The sequence below is a fragment of the Pleuronectes platessa genome, chromosome 13 (genome assembly GCF_947347685.1).
Source record: "Pleuronectes platessa chromosome 13, fPlePla1.1, whole genome shotgun sequence".
Lineage (NCBI taxonomy): Eukaryota > Metazoa > Chordata > Actinopteri > Pleuronectiformes > Pleuronectidae > Pleuronectes > Pleuronectes platessa.
In genome coordinates this window covers 9,698,416-9,715,896 of record NC_070638.1, presented here as the reverse complement: position 1 = coordinate 9,715,896, position 17,481 = coordinate 9,698,416, and the positions used below count along the sequence as shown (strand labels likewise).

The window sequence follows — 17,481 nt, the reverse complement described above, 5'->3', positions numbered from 1 at the left end:
ATAACTTGAAATAAGGCTTTTTTTGAAAAGGCACCTAAGAATGTAGATTACATAAATGAATGATTTCTGTACAGTTCTAACATATCAACACTGTCTATACAACTTAAACTGTAATACATACACAGCACCATTGTATTAGTCTTTAATGTTTCACTATTGTAGGAGCCTCTACACATCCAGACTTTTTTATATATGTACCTAGCCTCTATTCAAATCACAGCACGAACACACACAGAATCGTCAACACAGACTCTGAGGTTTTTCTACCTTATCGCCGTCCTCGCAGTTCATCACATTGGAGAAGGGAATCTCAGCCTTGAACATCTTCCTGCAGTGCATAAGCTGCACTAGTAAGTAGCACACAGTTTTGAACTTCATCTTTTTGGCGGGCTTTATATCCGAAAGAATCAATCCTGGGAATATCTGCAACCAGATAAGAAACGGGAACAAGGATTAAGTCATGATATCCCACAAAGCAATATATATATATAAATATATTATGTAAGGATGTATAACTCATGCAACTCAGGCCCTGGACAGAATGCACGTGCACATATGCCCATGCACACACACTCAGATGCAATCATTGTTATTATCAGATTCAGGAATTTAACTGTAAAGTGGTAAGAATGAGGTCAATCCCTTGGGTGATTTTAATAGATTCATTACTCTGCTGCGCTTGTTTCTCCTTCGTAACACTATCTAGATTAACATATGTTTGAAGTGTTGAGGAAATTAGTGTGTTTTGTTGTGCGAAAAGTGTGTTTTGTTAAACACCAAAGTTAGGGAGTGTGTCCCTAAGCAGGAATAATTAAAGACACTATAGCGGGGAGCGTAGCAGCCCATCCAACACAGCTTAGTCAGGGCACATCTTTCTCTGAGCCATGAGCCCTTTGATGAAGTCTAAACCATCAGCTCTATTAAGAGGATTAGCCGAGTGTCCCGCATATCAAAGAAAAAATACACGCGACCGTGATGTCACAGGTTCACGTGAGGATCCTCTTAACCTATGTGCGATTCTTATATCTCACACATCATGTAGCCTGCAGCGAGACAGAGTGACGAGAGAAGAGAGGAGAGGTAGAAGAAGAGGAGAGGAAACCCAATAGATACAAAGACAAGATGGAAATTCCCTCTCCAGCAGCTTGTGGCACATCTGGTTGGAGGTGTCCTTGTTTATGTGCAGCGACACACACACGCACACACACATATATCTCTGTAAGTTCGTCGGACAGAGCAGATTGGACATGATAGATGCTACAGGCTGTTTTTCTCTCTCTCTTTATCGCTCAGCTCAATGCATTACAGACTGGAAGTGAGATTAGCTCAGGAACAAACACGTGAGAGCTCCATCATGTGATGTTAGATGCTGTGGCCACACCATGATTCTATTGGAAGGATTGTTTATATTCTAGATGTTGGCATAGGGGTGAAGTAAGCCTATGGTTAGCCTTCTCTGATTAACCACACACATAGTAGGTCCAATAACATGGATTAGCATGCGTCATGCAGAAGCTTTGTTAATGTGTACAGTACACTGTCTACTTATTAACAGGTTCAGCTGAGGGCAGGGACTCATCCAAACATACGTCTGATTCTGAGCTGTATAGATTATATAGATATATATATACATGCAAGATTTAGAATATGCGGTTGCTCAGCCAACAGCAACACTACGATACCTTCCGTCGGTGAGATGGCACAATAAAGAAGGTTTCAATTTCATGTTTCAGGAGGAAGGGGTTCCTTTCGTGGCCGTTTCCAGGCTCCACCTCATAGTCTCCATTCAGGCACTCAAGTGTAGATTTGGTGATATGGACTTTCCTGTAGAAACAGACAGGGCAGGCGTAACACACAACACAACACAACAGAAGAGTCTGTGTTACAGGAGTAAGTTCTCAAATCCTGTTCCTCGAGGCATTTATTCAAATGTTCAAATATATAAACTTAAAGGTTCAGAGTGTAAGATTTATTTGGAAGGGATCTATTGGTAGAAATTGAATATGAAATAATCCTTGTGATGTTTTTGTAAAAATGTTCATCTACTTTACCCTGGAATAGGCCCTTCGTATTTAGGAGCCTTATATTTACATTAGGAGCAGGTCCTCTCTACAGAGGCCTCCATGTTTTTTTTACAGGAGTCCAACTAAATGTCACTAAATTCTACACAAGGAACCTTTAAGTATTTCCTTTAAAATGCGTTGAAACTTGATCACAAATACAAACACTACCAGAACATTTGGAAAATGTACACGTCACTGGAAAATAAGATGTGTAGGGACAACACTTTGTCATATGATTAAATTGTTCAATGGAGTCTGTGTATTTTCAAACTGGTGATATATTTGTATTACCATTACAGACTTTAGTAGGCCTCCAAATAGAGGGGCAGTATTATTCCAGAGCTCCACTGTAGAAGAGTCATCCAGAGCTTCTTAGGCCAGTATTCATGTGAGAGGGTACTTACCCAGGTAGTCCCCCAGCCTCCATCACGTTGGCCAGGGTCACATCATTGGACCAGACATCATACTGCCATTTCCTGAGGCCCAGCACTCCACAGAGCACCCGACCTGTATGCAAGCCCACGCGCATGTTCAGGTTGACCTCTGTGGCCTCTGCCACTGACCTGCAGGGGGCAGAACACCAGCACTGGAGTGAGGTCATATCTAAATCTATATCTGTATCTATACCTAATTCTATATATATATATATTTCTATCTATATCCAAATGTAATATCTGATATATCTATATCTATACTTATATCTATCATCCAATATCTACATTAATATATTATTGATTGAGTATTTTATATATGTATTTATATACCTGTCTCTATCTTTATCTTTTATCTATATATATACACCAAAAATCATGACATAATTAAAAACTTACACATATGCTACTAATAAATGTTCCTGTTGAAGTAGAGCCACAGACAAACATAACAAGACAACAATCTATCATCAGGATATTTACTATTAGTATACATTTTGTATGTTATGACTGAGCTCAGATACAGTAAACATCATGAATATTTAATAATGTAAAATCTATAACTATAAGTGGTCGACACACGCTATCGTATTAGTCTATGCTCTAACATACCAAAACTGATGAACAAAAGAAAACTGCTCATTTAAGCATTTTTTATTATTATTAATTTAGTAAAAAGTCTAATTTTTTATTATAGATCTTAATTAACAGGCTTCTAGTAAAGCCAAGAAAGTGTCTGCTTTTATCTTCTGCTGCATCTAAATGTCTTACTTTCTTCTGCTCCTGTTTTTCCTTCTTCCAAATTATGAGAAAACAAATTCAAGTCCAATTTTTTTTTAGGTTTTTTTTCCCAATCCAAAGCTTTTTCTGTCAGCCAACTGTAGCTCAGCTCTCAAATACCCGGTGTTAGAATCCGCTCACAGCACACATGGCTATCAGGCTGCAGTCCGCACTGCTCAAAGGACGTCAGAGAATAATACAAAATAAAAAACAGTTTCTTCGCCCTCTGTCGGGATGATGATTTAATCCTTCACTCACAGAAAAATATATACATTACTGTTCCATCTCAAAATGTGACCACTCACGTTATGGTGTCAATCATGTCCAGACCCATTTCCACACAGCAGTGGGCGTGGTCGGTCTTGGGCTGGGTCAGTCCAGACACACAGTAGTAACAGTCACCCAAGATCTTAATCCTGCGGCAGTGATTCTCCTGCCCATCGAAAAGATGAAGAGAAGAGAGAACACTTAACAAGAAGGGCACTCAGTAGAATTCAACCAGATTTCACATACAGTGTAGTTCAAACAAGAACAGATGGAGGCAACAGAAAGGGGGTTCTCCAAGTACAGGAGAAGCCTGCGGGGCAAAATAAATCAGTAAACGTACAAATCAAATTGAATCAGGTTAAATTTAAAGCATATGAAACAAGTCTGCTGAACACTGACTGATTGTTGTATCGTTTTCATCATCCCATGCAAACACTGTGATGTTTCCCACAATGCCGTGCTAAATCAACAGATCAGTCACACTTTTAGGGAACGAGGTGAGTCACTCACTTTTTAGGGATAACAAGCAGAGCCAGGAAAAAGGCGGCCTTCCGAATATAACCGTCATTAGAGGATGACACTCCATTTTAGCAGCGTTACCGTGGACGCCTTCTCGTAACCCTTTATTGTTTCCATGGCGGTAATGGGATCACTGGCCAGCCGTGTGGAGAGCACAGAAACTCATAGTTATGCACATCGCTGGGTGCAAGACGAACGGTCGTTTTATTTTCCCCAGCAAAACAAGTTCCAGAACTGACGAATAACAAGGGATTGTTGTAGTTGCACGTGTTGTGGTCATGCTTCAAGTGGCACAGACACACATGTGATGCTCATGTCAAAGAGAATCAGCGGCAATGAAGTGTGTAGAGAGAAATCTTAACACTTTTTTTTCATATCTACTCATTTTATTTTGACACGTATGGAAAGTATATGTATGTCTTCGGCTGTGGCTCAGGGGGTAGAGCGGGTCGTCCTCAAACCAGTGGGTCATCAACCCTATAAAAGCGATATATATAAATCCAGACCATTTATATACATTTACTATGTTGCTTTGGACATGTAAACAGATTTCTTAGGTACTGTTTCTTTCTACATTTGCATTCAGGAGTATTTTTGTACTGTTCTCTATTTATTTATTTCCCTTGTTTAATTCTTGTGCTTCTGATTTACTGAATTCTCCTCCAGGGAATGACAAAAGTGTTATTTAATCTTTTCTTCAAACTAAAAAATATTTAAACCGACTAAGGCCCGAGCAACGAGCTCCGTGCTAAAATTAGCAACAGCAAAACCCAGCTTAAAAGTTGTCGTTTTTGATCATGCAATAGTACAAGGAAACGTTGAAAACACAGAACTTCAATCCTAACTCCGCTTATGTGAAAGTGACAGCTACACAACTGTTTCCTGTTCCACCCCCGTTTACAGGGCTACATTTCAAATAGACACCATAGAGAGCTAAAGCACAGCGATGAGTAACACAGTTCACAAAAAAATTCCTAATGATGTCACCTAAATGCAATTCCCTCAAAGTCTCTCTCGCTCTCATTGGACAGTAAAAAGTTTGATATTGTCACAAAAGTGATGAGCTCTCTTTGGGGGTCACTCGGGTCACGGCGGAGCGGCAAACAGATGGCTCTACACAGCGTGGCTGAAGCTACAGGAAGCAGAGTCTCCTACTCTGTACTTTTCCTGTGCTAATCTGCCCTGTGTGGGCTTAGGAGCTGATTCAGACCCAAGCAGGATTACCGCCGTCATGTGACTGAAGCATTGTGGGCAATCTCCGTGGTCATCAGCGTAGGAAGGAGAACGTTGGAGGCAGAGTTGGATAATTACCTCTGCCTAGGAGGTTATGTTTTCACCTGTCTGTTCATTGGTAGATTTGTTTGTATGTTTGTATGTTTGTATGTTTGTTTCACAAAAACAAATATAGATTTTCACGAAACTTGGTGGAAGGGTGTGGTATGGGTCATGGAAGTACCCAATACATTTTGGTGGGGATCAGAATCACAGATACAGGAATTTATTTGATCATTATCCTTAACATTGTGAGATTGTGGTTTTCAACATTTTGTTTGTTTTCCCAGGGAATAATTCATGGATCTTGATGATAGAAACATGATTATTGGACTGATTTCCATGAGCATATGAAATTAGAAGTATACTCCCTACTGTTTCCAGTGAGGTTGGGATATGTTGAACGGAACAACTGAAAGTGAGACGTAGCTGTGTTACCAGGGCACCTTATAAATACCGTAATGTGCTGTGTCTGTTTGCAGGAAATGCAAATGAGCAACCACTTCAGTGCACACAAACAAACAGAGGGAGACAAAAAGGCCAAGACAAAGAGACACGTAAAGGGCGGGGGGGGGGGGTATTCAGAAAATTATGATGAGGGGAAAAGATGAGCCAGCTGAGAGCAGCTGCACTTCATTTCCTAGGCGTCTCAGAGAGCAGCGGTGTTTGATGCAGAGACAACGATCAGTGCTGTGTACACATTACTGATGGGGCGGAAGATTCCAGGCCCTTACACTTCTGTAACTTTGGGAAGCTGAAAGGACACAAGAAAGAACGGGTGCTGTGGATCTGATTCTGGATCTGCCCTCTGCAGAGAAGCAGAACCACCGAAAACGACTTTTACTGATTCTGATGAAAAGCAATTGTTCTGTTTTAAGCATTCTGGACGGTGGCTCTGAGAGGTCAATGCACTACAATTTAAGAAAACACACAAAGAGAAAATACCCTGCAATTTACGCACAACATAACCATACTCACAAACACAAGTATTTACGATACAATCAAATACGCACAACACGACCGAATACCCACAATACAATTATATACTCACAACTCTGTGCTACCATAATTCTTCATCGGGCTTTAACATGTATTCAACAAAATGATGGACCACCTGTCCGAACCTCCTTGGCTCGGCAAAGGATTGGATGTCAACATTGCATCAATATCCGCCGACAGTGATTCATTGCAAGGGGTAAAATCTTCAGCTACACCAGTTCTCTCTAGTTTCTCTCCATCAACCACTAGATATTTATTTTCCATTTTTTTGCCAGCAGCTCTCTCGCGGAACTGAACTAACATGGAATAATTTATGTGCAACACAAATGAAAAACATATCAACACTTCCTCCACCCACCTCAACCTGGTGGGTAGGAGCGAGCAGGTGTGGGAGATCTGTGAAGTAAACCTATTACCGTGGATATATTTAACACATTTAAAGAATAACAAACGTTCAATGTTCCGAGGCGCTTTGACTTTGCATGCATGCTGGTTCTCTGAACATTTGAAGGAGGGTTTTACAGGATTGTGTTCGCTGCAGCAGCCACCACCCGTATTGTTTTGTCCCCCCCCCCCCCCACCCCCCCACCATCAAGAACCCAAGCTGGTTTGTTTGATTTGGGTTTTGCTCCAGTCCACAGATTGTCTAGCTCAGAGGCATCTGAGGGAAACTGAAGGACTTGACAGTGATCCCAGCACCTGCACATGAGTCGAACCAAAACAGGGTTATTTGAGTTGTGTTTACACCCAGACTTTGGTTTCTGAGAGGCAGCTGTCAGAGCGCGGGCGGCCAGCAGTCTTGCTGTTTAATCTAAAAATAATTATTTTTATTTATTTTTTCCCAGCATCTTTACTGGCAGACCTTCTTCAATGTGATATTTTTACAGGCAGAAGATTTTGTATTATATAAACCTGCAGGTGTAAGTATTATATTTTTTTAACAGTTTTTTTATTTTATTTAAAATTTTTGTTAAAGGTCCAGTTTGTAAGATTTAGGTGAAGGGGATATATTGGCAGATATTGAATATAAATAATCCTAGTGATGTTTTCACTCTTGTTTTTCATCTTAATTGTACAAATTGTTGTTTTGTTTATCCTAGAATGGGCCCTTTGTATTGAAATTCTTTATATTTACATCAGGAGTGGGTCCTCTCTACAGAGGCCGCCATGTTTTGTACAGTTAAACTAAACCCCTTTTGAGTTTATATGACGACTGAAAGCTACCACAGGTTCTCTTTAATGTTCGAAAGGGGAGGGTGAGTTGAGGAGTAGGGGAGAGCGGGGTAATGTGGGACATTTTTTACATTTGCTCCCCTCTAGGCGAGCTAAAATGATATATCAGTAAAATGTACACATTTCCCATTAATTCAGGATGTTTTCTAGCAATGGAAATGATCAGAATGTCTTCAGGACAAAGGGCAGTGCAAATATGATCGTTTAAAAAAAAGTGGTCTTGTGTCCCACTTTACCCCAGCTACGGGGTAAAGTGGTCCACTTACTTTTCCACTTTAAAACTACCATAGTTAAAATCCCGACAGCTAGATTGACAACCACTAATATCGGACTAGTAACAGAATCATGGGGATTGGTCAATTAAGCACATTTATGATTATAATGATTCATGTGATCTCTTGCACACCCTAGCTTACCTGCACAGGGACAGGGATATTGATTTTCTCTGTTTATTCAAATGCCAGTTCACGGCACTTAACTGGAGCAAGGCCATGGAACTGGTCAGCTAGTTGTTTTCTCTTTTTTCTTTATGAATCTTTTGAGGGTTGTCTTGTCAATATTTCTAACCCTTCCAGCTTTTCTTAAGGACTTCTTTCCTTGCATGACCTCAGCGACTGCACTCTCCATCTCTGCGAGGGGTGTTTGGCCCCAGGTTGTCTTCCTGGTGTAGTTTCTTGGCATGATGGCTTTTCTACAATGTTTATGACATTAAAAATAAAACATATATAGTGTAATATAACACTAAAATATGTTTAAGACTAAACTTAACTTGTGCTTCATGGTGGGGTAAAGTGAGACACTGTCCCACTTTACCCCACAGCATTTGTCCCACTTAACCCCGAAGCCACAATTTTAGAAAAACAACATCTCTTATCAATTCAGTCTAATCTTCAGCTAGCATCAATCACATGGTTTTATATGTTGGAAGTTCATCAACATGTATGATATAATTTTTTCTACCTGAATCAATTTGTTTTGACACAACAGTTGATTAAGTTCAAAGCAAGAACATTTGTGAAAAAACATACTTTCCACAGGACCTGCACCAACTTCTCCTTCATGGCAAGGGGGGAATGGGAGGGGCTTGAAAACATAATGGTCACATGACCACAAATGTGTTCCGTTGCCTAGATACAGGGGGTGTTTCACATCACCCGATGTCCCACATTACCCCGCTCTCCCCTATTCAGCTGCAAAATGCAACTTCACCACTAGATGACACTAAATTCTACACACTGACCCTTTAACTTCTATGCAAAATAACACTTTATTAAGGTCCCACTTAGGGAACATACAGCTTCCAGGACTCCTGGTCAAGATGGGCAGCAAATTAAATAAAAAGTTTTTGTATATCATTATATGTAGTGGCGGATATATCAAAAAACATTCTAAAACTCAATTAACATAATAAAGAACACAGCAACAAACAGGAATAAATAAAAAAAAATGTACTGTGGAAAATAAAAAGCACATACTAAAGGCTTGAATGGCACTCAGTGGAGCGCAGACCTCCACCAAGGCCCAAGGGTCCCCGTAAATTCAATCAATCTGCAACAATTTTCACCCACTTATAGACATCAGTTCTCTAAAATCCATTAAGATCCATGAATTATTTCCTTTTTATCTGGATCTGTGGAAACCTTTTAATGTGGTTCTTTTCAGACCAAAACAACATCCTTCCACCAAGTTACATGGAAATCCATCCAGTTTTCTCTAATTTAAACAAATGGACCGAGGAGAAAACACAACCTCTTTGGCTGAGATAACTAAATATTTGCGTGTTGCTCAGTGTTTCAGTGAAACTGCATTGCAGGTTTCATATGACTGGATGAATATTTGTTCTGCCTGTTCCTATTATAGTAGTTTCAGTATAACCTTTGAACAGGGTATAATAGTTCTGACAACCATCAGACACAGACACCTCTCATAAAACTCTGCGGGAAAGGGATAACAAGGAAACAAACATGCCAACGAATGATCTCTACGCATGCATGCGCTGCACATGCGATGCAGGCTGTTTTGAGCTTTCACAGTCATATATGTGTGAACAAGAAAAAAAAAAGGGGGGATCCTGATTTGTCGAGGAAGTAAGAGACAGTAGATAGATACATCATGGAGCCTAAAAATGGAAACGTGAGAGAGGAAGAGAGTGTGGAGAACCACGGGGCATTAAGGACACAGTTGAGGGAAGTAGGCTGCTGCGTGTCAATCAGGAAGCTGAGAGACAAGGAGCGGAGGAGTCTGAAAGCATTGATGCAGGGAGGTGATGTGAGAGGAGAGAGGGAAAAAAGAGGCAAGAATGAAAAGCATTGTGAGGCTCTGCCATGGAAACAGCAGCGACACACACACACACGCGCACACACACTGTATATACTGTACAAACATGCATTCAGACACACCCAGACTAGATTTGAAGTTAGTCTTGCATCACAAAAAATACCAATTAATCAATTAGTCCCTCTCACAACAGTCGGCTCAGAATCCGAACAGAAATTCTAGTTATCATCCGTTTAAAAAGATGTATCCCCCTCTTCCATTTATCCCGCTTAAAAAAATAAGCATTTAGTTATTGTTAATGGTTTATTAATCTCAAATTTATTTAAGAGAGAAAAAAAAGCGAAGTGGAGAAAAACCTTTGTGGATTCAGTGAGGAATATTAAAATCTCTTTGGGTTGAGAAGGTTTCAGAGCTTTTCCTGAGATGTGTGCGCCCCTCGTCTTCACTCTCAGCGCCAGTCGGCAGATTCTCGGCCTGGTGGTGAAGAGTTATAATTACTCCCAGCTTGTGTCCTTGTGGGTGGTGGGACTCAAATGGCAAACACTGATCAGTGTGAATGTGCTTCCTGTTAATTTCAATTTTCAAGCTACCCCTGTTCTTAGTAGGTCTTTGCCTTTTTTTTAATGGTTATTAGGACACATACTTGATAAGTTAGTACACGAGAGAACGTTTCTGAATCAGCCTAAAACCACAACACCAAACCCAGCTGGGACCTGCGTCTTTGAGACCTGGCCTGGCTGCATTGGATGACCACTACCAAAATTGAAATGCTTCACCCAGGGCCTGCTGACCATTAGCTCAGCAGGACTAATGTAGCATATTGGCTTCACAGTCTTCCCCTCTGGGCATGGCATATCTTCTTAAAACAGATGACATGCAAGAACTCATACTCCTGGCAGAGTCAAAAATAGACTTTTCTTAAAGCTGCATTAGTTTATATTAATATATTAACAGGTGGTGGGAAGTGCAATGTGGAGGCACGGGGAATTATAACTGTACTTTATAATCTTCAGAGATTGGTTTGGAATGTCTCTTTGAAAGAAGATGGGTAAAATGAATCAGCACAATCCCTTTGTTGGCATTAGAGGAAACTGATTCGGATATGAGGTTGAATTCTCAAATGCTCAGATATCTATAAATTACTAGATTACGTGAGGTGATTATGTATGAAATTTAGAAACTGGTGTGACTATGTTGGCTAATTGGGGTTAAAAGGGAGATGAGATTATAGTCAGACTGTCGGATATAGCTGGAGAGGAGAGGAGAGGAGAGGAGAGGAAGAGGAGACGACGCTCGTTCCTCTACATCAGCAGCACTTTAGGAGAACACTGCGTTCCTGGCCCACTTCCAGTGCAGCTTGACAAGTCCAAAGAGTGGACAGGTGGTGTGGGGATGGTGCTGGAATGGTTTCATGAGACGATAACCAGTGGCCATGTGGCATCGCCCGCTCTTCGTATGGAGCGACAAAGGGTCCGCGTGCCCACAGTGACCGCGGCCATGAGTCACTGACACTGCCACTTCCTGCCAAAGTGGATCAGAGTGAGTGGGGCTCTGGGTCAGGGCAGCGGCTGGAACATTTGATGACACGTTTCATGGGTGGGGACAGTCTCTCAGTGCAATATGAGGCTCTCAGCTACAACAGCCAAGTGGAGATTTGACCAGTCCATTCAGTTGTAAGTAAAAGAACGAGAGAGTTCGTATCACAACAGAAAGAAAATTGTGATAGCTCGAGACAAAGTGTCTTCTACCCAAATGACTCCAGGAGACGAAAAATCGAAATGTATCATCTGCCGCGGTTAAATGTAGCATCTAAGAATGAGTGTGTGTGTGTGTCTGTGTGTGTCTGTGTGACCCAGCGGTCAATGTGGAGGCTACTGTCTACCACAATGGGACACAACAAACACTCCACAACAGCAAGAAAGTCCCTCCTGAACATTAAACAGGCAGAGACAAAACAACACTGGACTGGACTGAGACTGCAGGGAAAGGTGGCATGCCTTGACTTTGCTGACCACTCTGTCTCTCATACAATGTACAGGAACGCCTCTGTAGGAGAGGACATCCTCTGCTTTACTGTTAAAGCCAGACTACAGGTGTTGCCAACTAAATACAATCTTGCATTGTGGTACCCTAATAATCATCACCCACACTGTATAATGCATTCTAATCCCAACCAACATTTAGAATCCATTGCTCATATTGTTAATGGCTGTAATAAGTACAAAGGACTCTATATTGCACGCCATGACCGCATTGTCGACCTCATTTCAAGTACTGTTAAGGGAGTATTCCCCCCAAATTTGTCAATGTACAAACACTCCCGTATAATGCCAGATTGGTTTAACAGTTCTGATGATGTGTTCTGTAACATCCCTAACACCCCTGATGTTGTTTTCTTGGACAAGGTTAAAAGGGAGGTAGTAGTCCTTGAGGTAGCCTGTGTCTATGACCTCTATATGGACATAGCCTTCCTTGACAAATTGACCAAATACCAGCCCATTGCTGCTAAAATAAGAGACCTAGGCTATACATGTAAGCTGGTAGTATTGATATTTGGAAGTCTGGGGCATGTATATAAGCTTTCGGTCAGTGGACTACGACTGGTAGGACTTAGTAAGACACGATCTAAACAACTAGCAAAGTTCTGCTCTTAATCAGCTGCTATAGGTAGTCTTGCTGTTTGGCGTAGGAGATGTTTCTTATACCCATGAGTCACTGAGCTGTATTCAAGCTCTGAGAAATGTTTGAATCCTTTTTGTATGAATATGATTGGTGGATTCCAATAAATTATTTAAATGTGAGTGTTTGTGTGTTGTTATGCATGGAATCATTTTGATTTGGCTTAATGGATCTCAGGGGAAACTGCATCTGTCCGATAAAAACAAACTGCAGCTGAAATTCAACAGAACAAAAGCAACAGATCACAGTCTGAAACCACTTTTGAATTCAATATTTTTATTTGGATCTGCACCAAATTTCACCCAATTCATAAAAAAACAGTCCCCTAAACATGCCTGACTTTTTTTTAATCCAGATTCATAATGAAAAAAGCTCAGACATACATTTCAAGTCTAACAAACACAATGTTGAAGAAAGTAAAATATCCTGGAGCCGCACCAACCACTTGACAAATACCTTGCAAGTAAACAAACAAACGCAGACAAAAACCATAACCTCCTTGGCAGAAGAAAGTATGAATGGCGATAACAAATCAAAGTCTCTTTTGCTTCTTATTTTGCGCTGGGTAAGCAAACAAGCTATAAATAGATGCTCTTAACAGCCAAGAAAAAACTTCTATGAAAGCAAAAAGGGGTTAGTTGTAATCCTATGGATTAATGGATTTGACAAGGGCATGTGCCCAGTGTAAGTAATAGAGGCCAGATTACGTGTAGATAAGGCTGTTGCAGGGTGATCTGCAGGGGCTGAACCTTCTCGCCTAGCCCACAACCCTTGGGAAAGAACAATACTCTTTCTGTTCAGGGTAATTAGCACGATTTATGACGTGAAAGTGTGGCAAGAAGATGTCGTAACAGCAGCGTGTCACGTTTCAGAGCGTTGAGTTTCACCACAGCGGTCAAACTCCTTCGTTCAGTTCCCTCACACGACCAGAGTGGAGGCGAGGTTTAACCCCGGGTAAATCTGGCCTAGATTAAAGAGGTCTGTCAACTCTTCCTCAAATGAAGCGCTGGATAATCACATTAAGCATCATATGGACCTCTAGTGTTCCCTGTGACATTATGCTAAGCTGGTTCAACGGTGGCTAGTGCCAGCAGCCTGTGGCCAAGGCAGGACAAACACACACAACCTTGCTGTGTCAAAATGTCTGGACACATTGAGAAAAAGAGCAGCTCTCTGTGCCCACAGTGAATGAATGTAATGAGGGATATTTGTTCAAGGAAGGGAAACACACTCACCGTGGCAAGCTCATCAAACTTCCCAAACAGCTCATTTAGCAGTTTCACCAGTTCCTGGGCTGTGCACTGCGAGGCCAGACTGGTGAAACCGACTATATCTGCAAACAGGATGCTGCAACAGAGGAAGAAAAGAAGCGAATGAGTCAACGCGGGTTATTTATAGCAGCGTGTTATACAGTATCAACGAAAGATTACTGGGTGCCCGATCAGATTAGCTCCCGGGAATTTGTTTTAAATGATATTTAGGCATCCCGAGCCAAAGTCAATTTGAACATTCTCCTAGGATAATGTGTTTGCAGCAAACTAATCAGACATTCAAATGAATGACCTGCAGCGGGAAAAAGAAAAAAGGAAACACAGGGAGAGGGAGAGAGAGCTTGTGCCGCTCTCTCCTGCTGACAGGCAGCACAGTCAAGCAGAGCGACTCAAAATAGAAGCGAGAGCATTCTCACGGGGATCAAGGTGGAGACATGTCCTGTACGGAGCTGGAGAGGAGCCATTCTAGGATATAATGCAGCCATCAAGGTGCTGTCCCCATCTCCAGGTGAACTTGTTCTCCCTTCTGACGACTGGTTTATAAGGGACTGAAAGGGCCTGGGTTTAAAATTGAACCAAGTGAAGAAGCGATCCATTGTTTATATGAGTGGGGTTTGTTTATATGAGTGGAGTTTTATACTCATGTGGTCAAATTTTGAAATGTGGTTTGAGTTCTATGTGACGCTGCCTGTCAGGGATTTGTAGAGAAGTGGAATGCTCTCCCATTCACACCAAATGACCAGAAATCCAACCGTCTTTATGACCAGAAGTTGTGTGTGTGTTTGGCTGAGCATCCTATAGTTCTCCTATCTATTTACCTGTTCATTTTTAAAAGTTGAAACCAAACGGCATAGACATGAACAAGAGCACAGTGCTCTTTGCCTCGCTACCACACAAACCCACTGACCGTCAGCAGCACAGAGACAAATCCTACCCATGTCACCGGGTATTAAAACAGCCGTAAAGACATCAACCCTATAGATACCACGTTTGCTGTGCACATTCATGCAACAAGCACTCAGCTCTCTACTGTAGGGGAGTTGACAACACACCCCTAATCTGTCAGACCCAAAAATGAATCATCCGGAGATACCGAGTTTGGTGAAATCCGTTATGGAATAATATTGAAACATACATAGAACTGAGGTTACAGGAATGACCCGTTATCCATTGCTGTAGTTTTCCTCAGTCTGATTACTGTCCGTCTCTACAACAAGACAAAAAAAATGAAAATAGGAAAAAAAGAAGCAGCTAACACTAGCGAGAAAAGCCTGATGCATCAGATGTGTTTAATGGAAAAAATACAATGCCTGCTATGAACATTTCGAGACTACAGGGATGTGGCATGCTCCAGTTGCTAGGAGCATTGCTGTCCCTCAGATGTCAGTTCCAGTCCGCCCCAGAGGACTGAATCCGAGACACTGTTTCCAACAACATGTCAGAAAAATGTTGCGTTTGCACAAGTTGTGAAATTCTAATATATATCCTTTCTTGAAAAGTGTCACAATCTCAAATTCAGCTCAACTTTGAACTTTGCAGACATTATTTTCCCTAACCCGACTGTCCTCTGAACCACATGTGATTCGTAGCAGTTATCTGATTTGTCAGGTTTCATTATAGCTCAACGAAGCGCCCTTGGGGAGGAAAAGGTTCCAAGCAAGGAACTTTCCCTGAGAAGGATTCGCCCCTGTGTGGAAACAGAGGGCGTGAAGGCGATTAGTCATCAGACTCTGACTGTCCAGCAAACAACTTGAGCGTCTCCTGCTTTGCGAGGCGCTGATGGCAGGTTGCTGTCTTCATGTGGGCTGCAGTCTTCACAGTGCGACAGAGTGCTGGATCTGTAAGGGGGAGCTGTTAAATGTCATTTTGTTGTCTCGCAGATGTCACCGTAACGAGGGGCAATGGATTTCGACTCGTGCAAATGTCTCAACCTGCAACCATCTGCGGCTGACAAACATTTGGGACGATAAATACTGTGTCAGTGTGATGTGTTTAAGATCGGTGGGTATAAATAAAACACCCTCATGGGAGAATATAGATACAGCCCAAGCGTCTTTCATTTGTGCGGTGAATTACTCAACAACAGACCAGAGAGCTGGATGAACAACAAATTGATTTCGTGATCAGCCTACACAACACATGCCCGGTTATTTAATCCCTTAAAGTAACACAACTAAATTCATTTCACGACCGCTCCAGACTCTGATTCAATTAGAGTTTTGTTTTTCTGCTCTTGTTCTTGAATAAACCATAAAGATTTAACTTCTGGTCAGAAATCTCTCCCTCATGTCCCTAGTATGTTTGAAATGTAAAAGAAATATTCATAATTTCACTGTTCTACTTGTAACAATCGTTAAGGAGTAGTATTTAGATAATGTCTGAGTTTTGTTTAAAGATCTTATTTCCTTCACCTTCTTTTTCGATTGCTTTTATTCTAATCAGTTTACAACAAGAAGACACTACCAATACAAACATCATATTTGCAGAGCTGTTGGGTGAAGAGGTCAATGTAGAGTCCCTCATCAACCTAACCCTAAACTTCAAGTCTTATGACTGTGGGAGGAAGCCTGAGAACCTGGAGGAAACCCCCCCAGACTCTGGGAGAACATGCATGCTCCACACAGACTGTACTGGGATTCAAACCTTCTTTCTCAGTGACAGTGCCAACATGAGCATTTGAAGCCGATTAAAATGTTTCTTTATTTAAACTGGTGGTACTTAAAATGAGAGGACTTCTGCTTATTGAAAACAATGTTAACTGTATCGGATCGCAGTTTTAGAGTAGTGTAGCTACAGTATTCTACATCTCTCTGTGATGTGTTCCAACCATGGCTTCTAACAGATCCCGGCAATGTGGCACAGAAAGGTTTGAAGGACGTTTGTTTTTGTCAGAGGAATTAGGCAGGAATTTTCTTTTAGATAATTTTTTTTTTAAAGCTTTTGTATTTTTCTTACTGGAAGGAAACAGGACTGAGGCTCCCGCTGCTCGTGTGGCTTGTGCAGGAAACACAAAACCAGCCGTGGCTCGCTGCAGTGGAGCTTCCCATTGAGTGCACGGTGCCAGTGTCTCGTGACCTCATGTGAACTTTACCACAGTCAGTTTATTTTGGGCCGTGTTTACCTCCTTTCAACCATTAGCACACGACAGCGCTGCTTGACTCAAAGTCCAGGCCTGCTGTCTGATGTAGCAATTGAAGATGCATGAGGAGTAATTCAAAGACATGAACAGATTCCTCAGCTCTGGCTTTTTACAAAGATACAGAACTCTACTGTCATGTTGTTGTGGAGGCGAACACAGCCGAGCATTAGTGAAAAGTCTGAGAGATGCCGGTAACTGCAAATTCAGCTCATAAAGAAGTTTATGATAAACTACAACATGAGCAACTTGTTCCACTTAGCACATCATTAAAGTTCATAAATCCAGACATAAGCTTTTTGGGTAATTTATAATCATTTCCACATGTGCAGAGACAGGAAAACAAAATTATAAACACAAATATAAACTGGATAGTCACACAGCAGAGCGCCTACTTCCCCCCCAGGCCCGACAGTCCCCTTATTAACACGTTTAAATTGTCTAGATCCGCTTTTTTTATGTGGAAATTCACACACTCATAGATGTCACTCCCCTAAATAGGCTTGATATTTTCATCAAGATGCAATGTTACAGAAAATTAACAGGATCTGCTC

At 41.4% G+C, this 17,481-nt stretch overlaps 1 protein-coding gene across 1 annotated transcript in view; it reads right to left on the bottom strand.

Moving 5' to 3' along the window:
• adcy1a (adenylate cyclase 1a) overlaps positions 1-17,481 on the bottom strand; it is a 37,231-nt gene that overhangs the window by 10,792 nt on the left and 8,958 nt on the right. The window contains exons 4-8 of the mRNA XM_053438682.1: positions 13,756-13,867; positions 3,580-3,707; positions 2,468-2,626; positions 1,683-1,824; positions 268-423 (exon numbers count right to left, since the gene is read on the bottom strand). Coding sequence (XP_053294657.1) covers positions 268-423; positions 1,683-1,824; positions 2,468-2,626; positions 3,580-3,707; positions 13,756-13,867 — 697 coding nt within the window. The remainder of the gene's footprint in view (positions 1-267; positions 424-1,682; positions 1,825-2,467; positions 2,627-3,579; positions 3,708-13,755; positions 13,868-17,481) is intronic.